The sequence below is a fragment of the Antrostomus carolinensis genome, unplaced genomic scaffold (genome assembly GCF_000700745.2).
Source record: "Antrostomus carolinensis isolate BGI_N321 unplaced genomic scaffold, ASM70074v2 scaffold23180, whole genome shotgun sequence".
Taxonomy (NCBI): Eukaryota; Metazoa; Chordata; class Aves; order Caprimulgiformes; family Caprimulgidae; genus Antrostomus; species Antrostomus carolinensis.
In genome coordinates this window covers 30,369-44,633 of record NW_010289416.1, presented here as the reverse complement: position 1 = coordinate 44,633, position 14,265 = coordinate 30,369, and the positions used below count along the sequence as shown (strand labels likewise).

The window sequence follows — 14,265 nt, the reverse complement described above, 5'->3', positions numbered from 1 at the left end:
AAATCCAACACGCTCCATCAAAGAAACTTCCTTTGCGTGTAAGGATCTAAGAGAAAAGGCAGTATCTTGCTTTCCTGTAGCAAAGTAAACGGTTTGATTGTAAGATAATGTATATACTGTAAACTGTAAAATTGGAATTCAACTTGAAATACACTAATCTCAGATAGATTTTAAATATCAGCACCTAAAATGTAACGCTGGGATTGAAAATTTTTTAGTAGCTTCCAGGTCATGCATTAGTTACAGCTTGCCTGATGGATACAATTTTGCCAGCAACATTTTAGTGTTCTGTGAGATCCTCTTAATAAAAAACACATAGGTCTAAATGCCACTACAATTTACACATATACCTTTCATACAGGAAGTTTTGCATATGTTCCATCTGCAGAGAGTAGGCCCCACAGTAGCAGGAGGTATAGACAGAGCAAAGAAGTTACAGTTATTAAAAAATACTGGAAAACTGGGAGTATGTGATATAATTACAAGCTGGTATCTTCAGTTTACAGAAAGCTATAAATTTGCTTGTTTAAAAAGAGACATCCAACATGTGCTTACTCACATGCTGACACAGAGTTGTCATGCAAACTATTAAAAAAAAACCCTTATAAATTTTACCCTTCAGAAATGCTGCACATACTTCAGCCTCAAATAAACTGAAGCCCCCTCAGAAACAACAGGGACTTAATGTGCAGATCAACTTAAACAACATGTAATTGCTTCCTCTGTAATGAGAAGTGAACAGCAGTATCAAACAAGAAGTTCTGGTGAATCGTACTTCATTTCAAACGCTCTTAAGTCCAAATTCAGGTTCTCTTGTCATTAAGCCATAAGACTACTTTTAAAAAGTTATTTTCTTGGAGGAAGGACATTTTCTTCATAATAGCCTGGATTTACTACATTTCCAGCTGGATCATATCTAGCCACCACAAACGTTGAGCCATCACTAGCAGATGCTTTTCCAACTCCCATCTTTTTTGTGTTCTTCCAAACCATTGCTGTGAAGTGACCTGAAGAAAGAGAGATGCATACATTTTTAGGTGCTAAACTTACATAATGTTCCCTTTAACGTGTGAGGGTGGGGAAAGAAAGAAAGAAAGAACAATATAAAACTGCAAAGAAAACTACATCTAGCATTTTGTCTTGATAAAGCCTGATCTGATCTGGTTCTACACTATTCCCATTTCCATGTCCTATATCAAAATGAGAATAACTAGGAAGAGAATCAGGAAAGAAGTAGTTTGATGAGTATCTGATATAAAATTCGACAAAGAAATCATGGTCTTCACTCCCTGCAGTGTGAACAGCAGTTCTGACAGTGACGACTGTTCATTTGCTTTGACCACCTCATATTCCCCCATGTGTCTGCATTTGCAGTTATTCAAAATAACACTGTGGATTATGGATTCTTCTGCCGACTTGAAACAGTCACCCCTGCATTGTGCTGCTCTGTCATTTGTACCTTCTATGCACAGACAGACCCCATGGGAGAAAACCACAATTTTCTTCATCTGAAGCAAGCCTGGGTATATCTTTTGCTTGAGCATTATTCAAGGAACAACGTTCTTACATTTATTCAACACCAGATTGTCAATATGCAGTCAATGGCCTGGGGCTGATCTCCAAATTATATCTGTAGTTATCTCTGTGATTAGAGTGATATAACTTGGTAGAAGACACGTGTCAATGTAAACAACAGTATACTATATTTAGTAAAATACCTATATGATTCCAATTTAGTATTTTCTACAAAATAATTTCCCCCAAAAATAAGTTGCCTTTTAAAAGCTTTGGAGTCAGAGGAAAAATACAATATTTAAAAAAACAAACAAACAAAAAACAGAAATTTTGCTTACTTCCTCATTTCTCAGTGTCCTTTTACCCTTTTGTGAGTTTTTAACATAAAACTTTGAGGAAATGCAAATATTTTTTCCTTCTAATTTTTTTCCTAAGAAATATAAGTAGTTTTTTGAAAAATACTAAAACAAGCTGGCTAGCCAATTTCTTAAAATAAAAGCTCTGTTGTTGAAGAAACAGTGCCCAGTCTGAACTTACCTGTCCCAGAAGAAAACCCTGGGTTTTGAAAGCTGTAATTTTTTATTTCACTGTACCATCTGTCAGCCACATCCCTTCCTGAAAGATAAAAAAAATCTGCTGTGGAATCATGACATAAACACAAAAGTGTAGCTCACTTATAGCCTGGCCAGTAAGATCTTCTGTTAATAGCTGGCAAGAATTTCTAGAAACATTCAGAAACAGTCTTTTTACTGAAAAGAGATTTTGAACTGTAAGTAACATGGTAGTACATGTAATATACCAAATATTTACTATAGTTTTGCAATAGCTGTTGCTACTCAGTCACTAATTTGCTTTTTGTTAAGCATCTCGTGACATCGATGCCACCTTGAGTTCTGCTTGACACAAACACAGTCCATCAGCTCCCCCACAGGAGAGCCAGGGACCGCATGGTGGGCACAGCCTGGCTCAAAACCCGGGCAGGCAACCCACAAACCAGCTGTAGAACCAGGTAGAGGGCATCCCATTCAGGGAAGATCTCTAGAGCAAGGTGCTTGTCTGGTAGGACTGAGCTGATGAAGAGTGCTACGCTATCACCAACGGATCAGGACCACCCACCAATTCTTGCCTGCAGTTAAAACTTTACAACGTTGAAGTCAGAAAAAACTTCAGACAAGAGACGTCTGTGTGGCACAGCATTTGGACTGAGTTGGGGCAGAAACCCCTTTAGTCCTCAAATAAATCACCTGGCAATTTAAGAAAATGAGTTTACATTTTTTTCTGCCCACAACCTTCTCTAACTTTCAGCCAGGAAGGTAGTAAAGACACATCTCCATCACCTTGGATGAGCACTCCTGTCATTAGGCTCCCACATACAGCTTTCAGCAGCTCCTCCCTCTTGGAATGTGTTTGAAAAGACTAAAGTGAGCCTTGCCAGATTTTCTGAGCAAAGAGCACAGGGACCTTTTCTAGAAGGAGGCCTCCCACCTGTGGCTCCAGATGTATGAAGGTACTGCCTTACAGCTCCAAGCAAACCAAAGAAAAATGACCCTTCCGACACCCTCTAGTTTTCCATGTTCTCATCAGCATTTAATACTTCAAATTTCTGAGTGCATTTATTTTTAGTGGTTCTTACTTAGCACCTAAGCCAACGTGGACGTCCACTTTGAGGCATTCTAACTCGAGTACTACAGTCAGACACCTCAAATATACATGCCAAGGAGCTGCTGCTACATGGAAGTCCTTGCATCCAGCACATTCATCAAAGGCTTTCATTGACCACAGCTGTATAAGGACTATGACTATGGCCAGTGACGTAGCACGACATGCCTGTGGGTCTCTAAAGTTGATGTCTGCCAAAGAAATAATCCTTCCTTGTTTTCTGTTGAACAGTTAACGAACCTGATAGAAAGGAGGAGATTCTGCAATGGATCTGGTGGAACAGGCAGCTCAGACCACAGCTTGCAGATGCTACATACTCAAAAGTCAAATGTTACTTCTTTTCCATTACTGCTTGTTAGGAAATTCTTGTGTCAAACACTACAGGGGGAAAAGGGGGCAGGTTTTTCCCTGAGCTACATCAATAATGAAATTTCTGCTTAGCATTCCAGGAAGTATAACGCAAGGCCAGTTGATTTCATAGCAAGCTGCCAATGCTGTTAAGCCTGTCGTCATGAAGAACGCTGGTCCCTGGTGGACCGTTGGCTGTAGAACAGCAATGACTCATGCTTTGCTATTTTGCAGCAAAAAGTCTTAAACTTGCACTGTTCTAGAAGTCAGACACTGAGCCGTTAACTCCTTGGAACTTCAGTTGCTTTAAGAATGCAGTCTGCTAAAAGGATAATGTTCTTAGCCTGGCAAGCTGTCTCTGAAAAGCAAATACGGAATGAAATGGCATCGCTTGAGAGGTTAGTAAACTGAAAGTACTACCAACTTATCTGTGCCACACTGCTTGTTAGAAATGGTGCTCTCTTACATGAGTCAATTTACACTTTCTTTGTAAAAAGGAAGCAAAACCTCTCTTGCTTCCCAAAATAAATGTTTCAGGAATAACAATAGGTTCCTTCTTTCCCTGCTCTTCCTGTGCCAAACAACAAACCCAGTAGACCTGTTTTACAGCTGAAGTCTGTAATGCAAATTAAATATCTGCTCATTTGTTACTCACACTAAAGCTAAAATGAAGAATGGAAAACGTGCAAAGAGCAATCTTTATGCAATTCAAGGGGAAAAGAAAAAGCACATAGTGGGGAAAAAAAACCCCAAACCAAATATATAATCCTGTCCCATCCTAGACTTCAAAGCTGTGGAGGATTTAGACATGTTTGTGGCAAGCTGGGTGGAACAGAAGCACAGAATTTGACTGCAGACATTAATCTTATGAAGCACATGTATTTTGTGTGTACAAGTGCTTAAGCAACTATACTACGTAAGAACTATTTTACAGATGTAGGACTGCATTCCCACTGCTACCAGCACTTCATTCCCTCCATTAATTTATCAGCATGACACACCATAAACACTAGTTCAAGGGAAAGTCATCCCCACTCTGCTTACTGTAGCTCTAAGATGGGTACCTAGGCTCCAAGTGACAAGAACTTAAAACCTTAATGGAAATGTTGCAAGACACATGGAAGTTTTGACAAACACACTATCTCTCTATATTAAAAAAAAACCCCAAAACAAACTATCATATGAAAATTTTGTAACACTTCGATTCAAGAGAGATGGCAATGGCATCAGGTAAGAATACCTCAATCCTGTACATGAAAGACAACAGGCATAGTTGGGTAGCACAATCTATGATGTGTTAATTCCCATCCTTCGGGGATGAAAGTTTGCAACTGATTGCAGCCAGGCAGTGAAAGCCTAGAAGCTGCTACCTATGCTGCATTTATTCATGTGCAGGATCAGGTTATCATCATATGGCATTGCTCCTTGGTTTAAAAGAGTCATTGCACCACAGGCTGTGAGAAATTAAAGACTGGCTTGTTCCTGGCAAAAGAGAAGGTGACCAAAGGACTAGGCAACTTCTGACAGACTCTGTCTTGAAATCATGTTAAAGACATGTCCTGGAAGTGAAAGGAATGAATTGTATCTGTCGTATGCTGCAGGAGATGAGGGGTTTCCTACGTGGAAGGTATTACTGTGCAAGAAGACAGGTAGGTACCTAGTGATTAAACACGCTCTCTTTCCTCTGAAATACTTTTCTTCTGATTCTTTGCCCCTTGGGGAGCAGTAAACAATGCAGTGGTGGGACACAAGCCAAACCAGTGTTGAAAGTGACAGCTGATACACAGGGCACTACAGCAAAATTCTGTTTTGAGCCCAGTGACCCCCAGGCTTCCCAGAAAATGATCTGAGAGAGAAGAGCAGAGGAACCAGCAGAGCACCGGGCCTGCCTGCTTTAGCATCAACTTGCATGCTCAGACTTGCTGGTTCAGAGAACTGACCACAGTATTTCCACTTCAAATTATTATGGAATAAGTGATGCTGTTGTATTTAGAGTCCATTTCCCTTGCATTTGAATGTTTCACTGAAACCAGTTCCCATTCCCCCCAAAGCCCTGCCAAAACCAGGGGTTGGTTATCGTTCAAATGCATTTCAATCAGAAGGGAAGAAAAGAAATCTCACTCTCACTCCTCATTTCTGATTATAGCAGAAATGACTGAAGTTTACTTCTATCGAAAAACACGCACGTCTGTCCTACAGTCAGTGCTGCAGCTTCTCTTCTGTTGCTCCCCTTGCAGAACCAACCAGGAGATTGCTATTTTTTAAAAATATCCTTCCTGTTTGCATTGCTCTAAACCACATTCACAGTTTCAACACTTTCTCTATGGAAACATAGTTTGACTCCACCCATCTCCTAGCAATAGCTGACTGATGACCTGCTCAGTTAAACTTAACTAGATGTTCATTTTGGAACAGTCTGAATCTTGCTCTAATGAGTTGCATCAGTACCATGACTCTGGACATATCTACACTGCAGAAAAACTTGTTAAAAAAATCCTTGAATGAGTGCCCAAGTGTAGTTCTGCCCAAGACTAGGTCCAGAATCAGCACAGTTACTTTATTTACTCAAGCTATGAGCTAGTAACGTGGCCACACTGACTGTGCCTCAAGCTGCCTCACATGGTCAGAGGATTCACCATGTGAGGCCAGTCCATACATAGGGCTAACAGTGCTGGTGTAAAGTTCTGCTGACACCACCATCTGAAGGGTAGAGAGAGAAAAAGGGGTGATGGCATGTAAACAGGTGTCAGTACTCTTGCCTGGCCATGCCCTGCATCTCATCAGTTGTCCTGTTGTCTCATTAAATTTAATTTCTAACTGTTCTTTTGGTGAGGAGCTCTATTCCGTGTGGATGTGTGTGGGGGTCTGAGTGCCAAGAACTGACATCAGACCAAGGGCTGCAGGGACCTCGGTGTCTGTGGTGCCAACAACTGGAGCGCTAGGGTCAGTGCGAGTGCGTGAGCACCAGCTCAGCACAAGCTGGACCAGCGGGCGAGCAGGCAACGTGGTCGGGGAGGAGTCACTAGAGAGGTGTGTGGCCACCGCAGGGGCAGGGACAAGGCGGGTCCTGGCCAGCAGACCGGGAGCTGCATGTGCATGTGTGCGAGATCCGCTGTACCAGCAACTGGAGTGGAAATGCAGCCCCAGGGGTTTGTACGTCCAGGTGCCAGCAGCTGGGGAGACCGGATACAGGGGCGGCTACTGAGTGTCGGAGCTCAGCTGCTGCGGGGATCCACACTGGCATTTTACTGCCATTACTGAAATACCTAGATTAGAGATACTATTTTATGTTATTAACATATACATTTTTATATATATGACTACATTACTGGAAAAATATGTTTATATCTACATATGATTTTATGTATATATATTGCAATAACATACTTCATTGTGATCAGCCCGAAAGGGGAACAGGATGAGGCCACTGGCACTGTTTATGTGAATGCTAACTGCACCCGTCTGTGCTGATCTGTGTGGCCACCTGTATATATACACGTGTACATGCTGTGTATGCGTGTCTGTGCGTGCAAGCCTGGGAATACATGCTCAGCCCCACTACTGGGGGCACAAACCTGTGGCAGCCCTACTACTGTATTTGGCTCCCCGTAACATTCACTTTCTCTGGGCCCAGCCTTACTGTTTCTCCTCATACTAAAGAATCCTTAAATTTTCAAGTAATCCCCCTGAGTAGGTTGCTAAAAACTTTCTAATAAAATCACATAGGACATATCTCTGTGCAAGGATGGGCAGCACCATGATGGTCTACTTAAAAACTAGGTACCCCAAACCTCAGAATTTTCCTCAAACATTTTTCTACCTTTTGTAATTGCAACCTTCCTTCCATCAGTCTGATAAGAAAGAAGGTAGACGTAGATTTAAATTTGCCTGAGAAATAAAATATCTACCTAGATTGAAGTCATAGTAATGGTTTTAGTAAGTAATCCTCTACTTCCAGTGTTCCTTATAGAGGTCCTTATTTTATTTTACTTTACATTATTTAACAGTACTGTATAAGCCTGGTGTCAAACAGCAGGAGATGCATCAAGGGAGGCTCTCTGTCAGAGCATGCTCCTGCAGGGCTGAGGCAGAGGGTGTCTGTGCCGCTCTGCCCACTAGGCCTGATCTGTGGGCAGACCCGGGTTCCTTCCATAACAGATCTGGGTGATAACATACAGTGAATCTCTCTTACAGACTCTCTAGAGTTCATAAGCTGCAGTGTTTTCACAGGCAACATGGCATGTTCTTTGTGACCACGCCAGCCGTCCCCAGCAGAATTTAGCCACCCAGTGCTTGCCTTCAGCCTCCCGACACACGAGAAGTGAGATGAGGCATCCTGAGAAGCCTGACATACCACAGCTGCTGAGGCAGGCTGCGGTCTCTCACATTAGTGGCAGATGACAGCTCACTTATTTGAACACAGACAAAGAGAAGTCTGCCACAGAGCAGTTCCTGCAGGACTGGAGGGAGGAAACAGCTGACAATTATTTCTTGGATTACAGGGATGAACATATTTCCAGCAACAGCTTTAGGCTATGCAACTCTAAAATTCTGAATACAATTCCAGGTATCCTTGTACCAGGAGAGGGGTCAAACTAGAAGGTTTTTATAGTTGAAAGCTTAAATCTTCTTTTAAATAAGAAATACATCTTCTGGCATTATTACAGAACTCACTAAGAGCCAAAATAAACAACAGCATCACTTTTTTTGAGAGAATACAGAGTATGCTGGAGGTTTATTGAGTTTTGCTTTATCTGGGAAAGAAACGAGAAGACACTGCCTGCCTTTGTCAAGCCCTTGAATGGACATCTAATACAAATTTCAGCCTCACTGAGCAGTGTACAAATCAACTATCCAAAGGGAAATATATGAGAAAAAGAGGAAGAATGAAGCAGCTCCAGAGAGATGAAAGCTAAGCCCAGAGGAGAGAATAACTTTCTTTGAAGTAGTTGTTTTCTCATTTGGATACTTTGAATGATCCTGCTACATAGGAAATGTTTTACAGAACAAAAAAGGATATAGCTTAATTTTCTTAGCAAGACATTCAATCTGGTGTATTAAAAAAAAATAGCAACAAAATTGCTTAAATCTGGCAAGTTAGGTACAGAAACAGTGCACTGAGGATGACAAAGGGGATCCAGAAAAAGACAAGACATTCATGTTTTGTTTCCAGCTCTCTAAATGGGAATTCTGTGACTTTAACTTCAGGGGGAAGGAGCACAGGCCATTAACACAAACAAGAAGGAAGAAGTAAGCTCAGCCAGTGAGTCACAGCCGCTATGCAAACTTTGCCGTACATCTGTGTTTTCCCATGCTGCTCTGAACCCTTGCCTCAGACTCTTGCAATGGACAGAATGCCAAAAATTAGTAGGTTAAACTGTATTTTCCACCCTGGATTTCTTTTTCAACATGAAAAAGTGCTCATTAGGGACTAGAGCTGGCACTTGCAGAGGAACCAAGCGGTGTCCTTGGGTCTAAAACTCACTTACTAAAATTTCCAAGTCCTTCAAACAGGGCTTCCACCCTGAAGAAATGAGCTTCTGTCTCCTCAATACTGTGCTGGAAATTCCAGGGGTAGATGGGAATAAAGCAAGTGGTCACTTTTAATACATCCCACCTGCTGTCTCAGCAGGCTGAGGCATGAGACCTGCCCGCTGGAGGAGGCAGGAGGAGCCTGCTGAATATGGCTCCCACCGAGGGCTCACCGCAGGCTGTCAGCCTGGCCAAAATTCAGCTCCTCGGGCATCCAAACTGAAAGCTGCCAGTTACGTGTTACATTTATGGTCAGATAATATGAGGAGTATTTTTGTCTTCAAAAGTGAAGGCATGGAAAAGGGCTCAAAGCCTGTTTGCTGACAGAGCAGAAGAGACTAGATGTCTAACCCATTAGCCTCTGTCACTTTGGTGTCCACCCCCCGACCCCATTTTTGCCTCCACAAACAGAGCTGCTGTGTAGCCATTTTTCCACCTTCCTCATCACAGCTGGCCTGTGGTCAGACCTTTCTTTGGCTTGGACAAACTAAGGATAAAGGTGAAGCACAGGGCATTGATGGCTTCCTTCTCTCCTCCTATGGACATACAAGTAGCACTCAAGATAGCTCCCCAGTTGGGACATACACAGCAGCCCAGCAGCCAAGTCCAACCTCCAAAGGGTCACAGCACACTGCCACAGCCCCTTCTTACCCTCTCCAGGCCTACACGTGCTCCTTGCTCTCGCTACACATAGGTGACTGAAAATCACCATTCTGTCCCCATGGAGCCTGGGCTGGGCTGGGCTGGGCTGTGGTGGATGCATTTTCGAAGCAGAGGAAATGCCATACTCTTGCAAGCAGACACTCTGAGCCCAAAGTACACAAGACAAGCCATTTATCCAGTGTCTGTGAGACAACAAGAGAAGAAAGCTTACCTGGTTGGTCATAGGATGCCCATGCTAGGTTTTCTCCACATTTTCCATTAGCAGACTCAGAGCTGTGTTTCAGGACCCTCGTGGTAGCCAGTTCTTCTGCATACCTAGCAAAGTAATCCACACATTGAGTCATGGACCACAGCCACAGCGAGCAGAGAGGAGGAGGAGCAGGAGGAAGAGGAGCAGATGCAAGCAAGGAATTTTGCTGCAAGATGATGGTTTAAGCCAAGTTACTCAGCTGCAAAGCCCTGAAGACAGGGATGTTTTAAGCTTACATAGATCTAGGAGTTAAGCAAAGGGATGGCCTAGAGTCCATTTTCCCTTTCCTGAGCATCTGTGTCACTGCTGAGAAGGGCCTAGAGGAAATCAAAGGGAAGATCTCCCCCCACCATGTTTTGCACAGCACCTCAAAATCCACTGGGCATCTTTACCTGCAGCTGCTGGGGGAAAGGGAAGTATCTGCAGCCATTGCTACTGGTGTCACCTCCTGACATTTCTAGGCCCCTCACAGGAGTAACGTAAATGTTCTCAATGACATGGAAAAAAACCAACAAAGTGAGGCTTCAATCAAAGTAGGTGTAAAAAACCCTACATTTACAAATGGGAAAAAAAAAGACAAATCCAAAACAAGAGCAATGTGCCAGGCAACAGCATGGAGGAAAAGGGGACCACACGGAGAACCTGAGGCAACAACTGTGTATACCAGCATAGGGATAAGCAGCACTGTTTCTATACCAGTTGACATGTGTGAGAGCATGGGATGTATTTTATTGTCTTATGACAATAGGGTTAAGAATGTTATTCAACATTGGAGAGGCTTCAGCACAGAGACAGTGAAACTGGAAAGACTGTTATTTCTCACAGCACAAGAAATAGGACACAATACACAAAATCATCAGGTCATGGATTTTAAAGTCAAGTAAGACAAAACACTTTTTCCACACTGTGCAGGAAAAGTCATCGCCACAGGACAGTGGAGACACTAAAGCATATGTGGGTTTGAAAAAGAGCTAGACAAATTTACAGTGTGTGTGTGGAATCTTCAGGACTTATTAACAACAGCATCAGAAAAATGAGGATACAACCCACTGCTTAGGAAAAATATAATTTCCAGGATAAATCTGTAATTTCCAGGAGAAGATAATGGGAGAGGATCACCACATCTGTTTTGTCCTGCTACTCATTCCCTAACCATGAATTACTGGCATCTGCCAAACAGGAAATTTGTCCAGCTGAACATTTTGGCCCAAGCTAGTACTTCAATCATTATGTTCTCATTTCCTTCTGTCCTATTCCTCTCTCTCTCTCTCTCTCTCTCTCTCAGAAAAAAGCCATTTAATTACCTCCATAAATCCTGAAAACTTGTCAGTTGTCAGTCTGCTAGATCCTGAACTAGAGGATCTGTAGATGGTCCTTTAGGCCCAATTCCACTACAGTCCTGTATTTTTTCTCTTCAAGGATTCCCACATCCAAAGCAAGAGACAATATTGGAACAAAGTACACATTGCATACAAAGTTGCCAAGGATTTGAGACAAAGAGGGATTAATTTGCTCTAGCTCAGGCAGTTGAAAGCCTGAGATTCGCATCTGAGATCATCACCCTATGCTTCATTACAGCCAGAGATAAACAGACACCTGCTGAGGGTGACTCATCTCATGCTAAAGCAGGGATCCAACAGTCAGTTCATCTAACCTGTGGCAGTTATTGGAACTGGAAATAGTAGGAAACAGACCATTTTCAACACAGATAGAGAAGCATGGGAAAGTACCCAGAGACAGTCCAGATAGACACCAACAATGATATCAGATATATGTAAAGAAAAGGTGAAGTTCTTGAAATTTAAGATTATGCAAAATCTGTCACGACAAGTAAGAGATTTCTTATATTTCATGTCTTCTACTCAGATGAAACTATTTTTGGTTCTTGCTATCAACCAGTTTCACCAGTCTGTGAACACGTGTCTTAATTCTTACAATTTAAGTTACAGACTGCAACCAAAGGTTTCCTATTGTTATTCATCACAACAGGGAAGCCAGCTGAGACCAGAGAGGACTGTGAGGAATTCCAGAAGGACCTAAAAATACTCAGCAAGGGCAACAGCACACTTAGAGATAAATGTGGAGCAATGCATATTTGCCAGAATAATCTGAACTATTCATACAAGTTGACTTGTTCAAACCAACTGTAGCACTTCGGAGACGCAACAAGTGTAATTGAGAAGTCAATGAAATTTCTTCCTCATTGTGAGGCATCTTGCAAAACAGAAACAAAACAACCTTTTGAAGAACAGAAGGAAAACCCCAGCAGATTACAAAGGTATGTGGATGAGTCACTGGCATTCCATCTCTTAGAAATACTGTATGAAATTATCATAGTGTCTCAAGAAAAAAATAAGTGAAAAAATAAAGACAGAATCATATTTTTCTTGCTGCCAGAGGTCATGTCCACACATCATGTACATGGTGTGTTGTACAGCACAGCACCTGGTGGAGATCTGCCATCTAGGTGTGTGGGACCTGGTGCATCTGTGTGACAGTGCAGCACCATTCTGGGTCAGTAAATCAGGTTCTGGAAAGGCTACAGCCTCTCTGGCTCCCAGACAGCTGGAGTGGAGAAGTCTGCATGGCTTTGGTAGAAAGCCTAATTGGAGATGAGATCTCATGTCTGCAGGGATCAAACTGGCCACTATTTTGCTATTATGGAGAGACACTTATTTTCTAAATAGTTTAATCAGCGTTTACTCCTTCGGTATCTCCTTTGTACTGTGAGGATCAGCCTGAAAAAAAATGAAGATTTTCAAATCTACTTTGAAAAAGACTTCCTTCTGATTCCATTGATCTTAGACTAGTCATCACTTCCGACCATGCAAAAGTTCTTTTCTCATTATTTCAGTAGCAGTGGATATTCTCCTGCAGATGGCAATCCATCATCTGACAGAGCTGGTGGTGAAGCATGTTTTAGGCAACAACCCTCTGCAGGGGAGACATTCTAGTGTAGCAGCCCACATCTGGAAAAGTGTGCAAGGAATTTATACAGTTGTGACCACAGAAGTGTCCATGTGACCAGCTGGTGCTATGTGACAGAGAAAGAAGGGATGAAAAGAGTTGGGTAGGAAGACAGAAAGAGTCCCTCACTTTCCACCCTGTAAGTCTTCATTGAATATCAGCACGTCAAAAGGCAAATATTTTTGCAGTATGCACAGTCAAACCTAATGGATAAAAGTGTCACAAATCTCATTACAGAAAAGAAAGGACTGAACTCACTGTTGGGCTCCTCTGTTTAACTTCTTGCAGAGTTTTAATGGTGGGACTCCGTGTTTCTTCCTGTAGTCATTGTGTGCTTTCAAGACTTCTTCAGCAAATTGTTTGGAAGCTGAAATCACATTAAAAAAAAAAATGGAAAGGTCTGTCAAATACAGACATTAGTGAAGACAGAAAAGCATACCCCATAGCTAATATGCTGGTGCAGGCTGGACTGAAGAACAGAAGAATACCACCTTCATTACCTGGGAGTAGTTCCATCCAGGAACTAACTCAAAAAGACACTCCTATTGGGATGGTACAGACTCGCTAAAGGCTGAAGAAAAATGTGAACCTTATTCCTTTCCTTAATGGCAAGGTGATTTAAGGTTAGTTTGGCACACTTGCATTTTAAGATTTCAGCGCACTGCATCACCATTGCAAAAAAGATTCAGAGTAAGTGACAAAGAGGTCCCTTGAAGAAATTAACTAAAAATGCAAATTATTGTCACTGCATGCAAGAATTTCCTGTATTAGTTAAGACATCACCTAAAGAAAATGGAGATACTAAAATGTGTAGAACTATGCAAATACTTTAAACACACACCATTTTTTTTTTCACTATATAGTACAAATTCATAGCAATCTAAAAATGCACCTTTATTTGGCTCAAGACAAATAGTTGTTCACAAAACAGCAAATCATAAGGAAAGAAATGACTCATGGGGATGATTTTTTCCTCCTGTGTTAGAGTGCATTTGATAAATATCTGAATTCCAAAGTTACTGCAAAGCTTTAAAAAAGCTCCTCCTGTTTGTACCCTGATAAACTTGGGACTTTCAGCAGCACAAGGTGGAGGAAAAGCAACAAGTCACGGTGCAATTCACCTTGATGGCAATTTCATGTTAATTCCTTTTCTGACTTTGCTCATTTTTTTCTCAAGATTCAGAGAAAAAAAAAAAATCTTCCCTGGCACTGATCACCCTGTAGAATTTGCTGCTTTAAGAGAAATCTGGAACCTGAAACAGAGTAATGGGGCAGTTAGAGAGGTATGGATAGCATCTTCAAAACAGTTTTCACTTTGAATATATTGCTGA

General features: G+C 41.9%; 1 protein-coding gene across 1 annotated transcript; it reads right to left on the bottom strand.

Annotated features, from left to right (window-relative positions):
• Positions 1-846: 846 nt before the first annotated feature.
• GLIPR2 (GLI pathogenesis related 2) lies at positions 847-13,450 on the bottom strand. The gene is made up of 5 exons (XM_029085582.1): positions 13,435-13,450; positions 13,193-13,301; positions 9,929-10,032; positions 2,053-2,130; positions 847-1,007 (listed from the first exon to the last, which is right to left on the bottom strand). The coding sequence occupies exons 1-5, from the start codon at positions 13,448-13,450 to the stop codon at positions 847-849; spliced, it is 468 nt and encodes a 155-aa protein (XP_028941415.1).
• Positions 13,451-14,265: the final 815 nt, after the last annotated feature.

Bases quoted from the DNA above. Each gene is read 5' to 3' on its own strand.
- GLIPR2 (XM_029085582.1), bottom strand. The intron at 10,033-13,192 runs GTGAGTTCAGTC...TTACTTTGCTAG, and splicing joins TTAAACAGAGGAGCCCAACA to GTATGCAGAAGAACTGGCTA. The intron at 2,131-9,928 runs GTAAGCTTTCTT...TTTATCTTTCAG, and splicing joins GGCATCCTATGACCAACCAG to GAAGGGATGTGGCTGACAGA.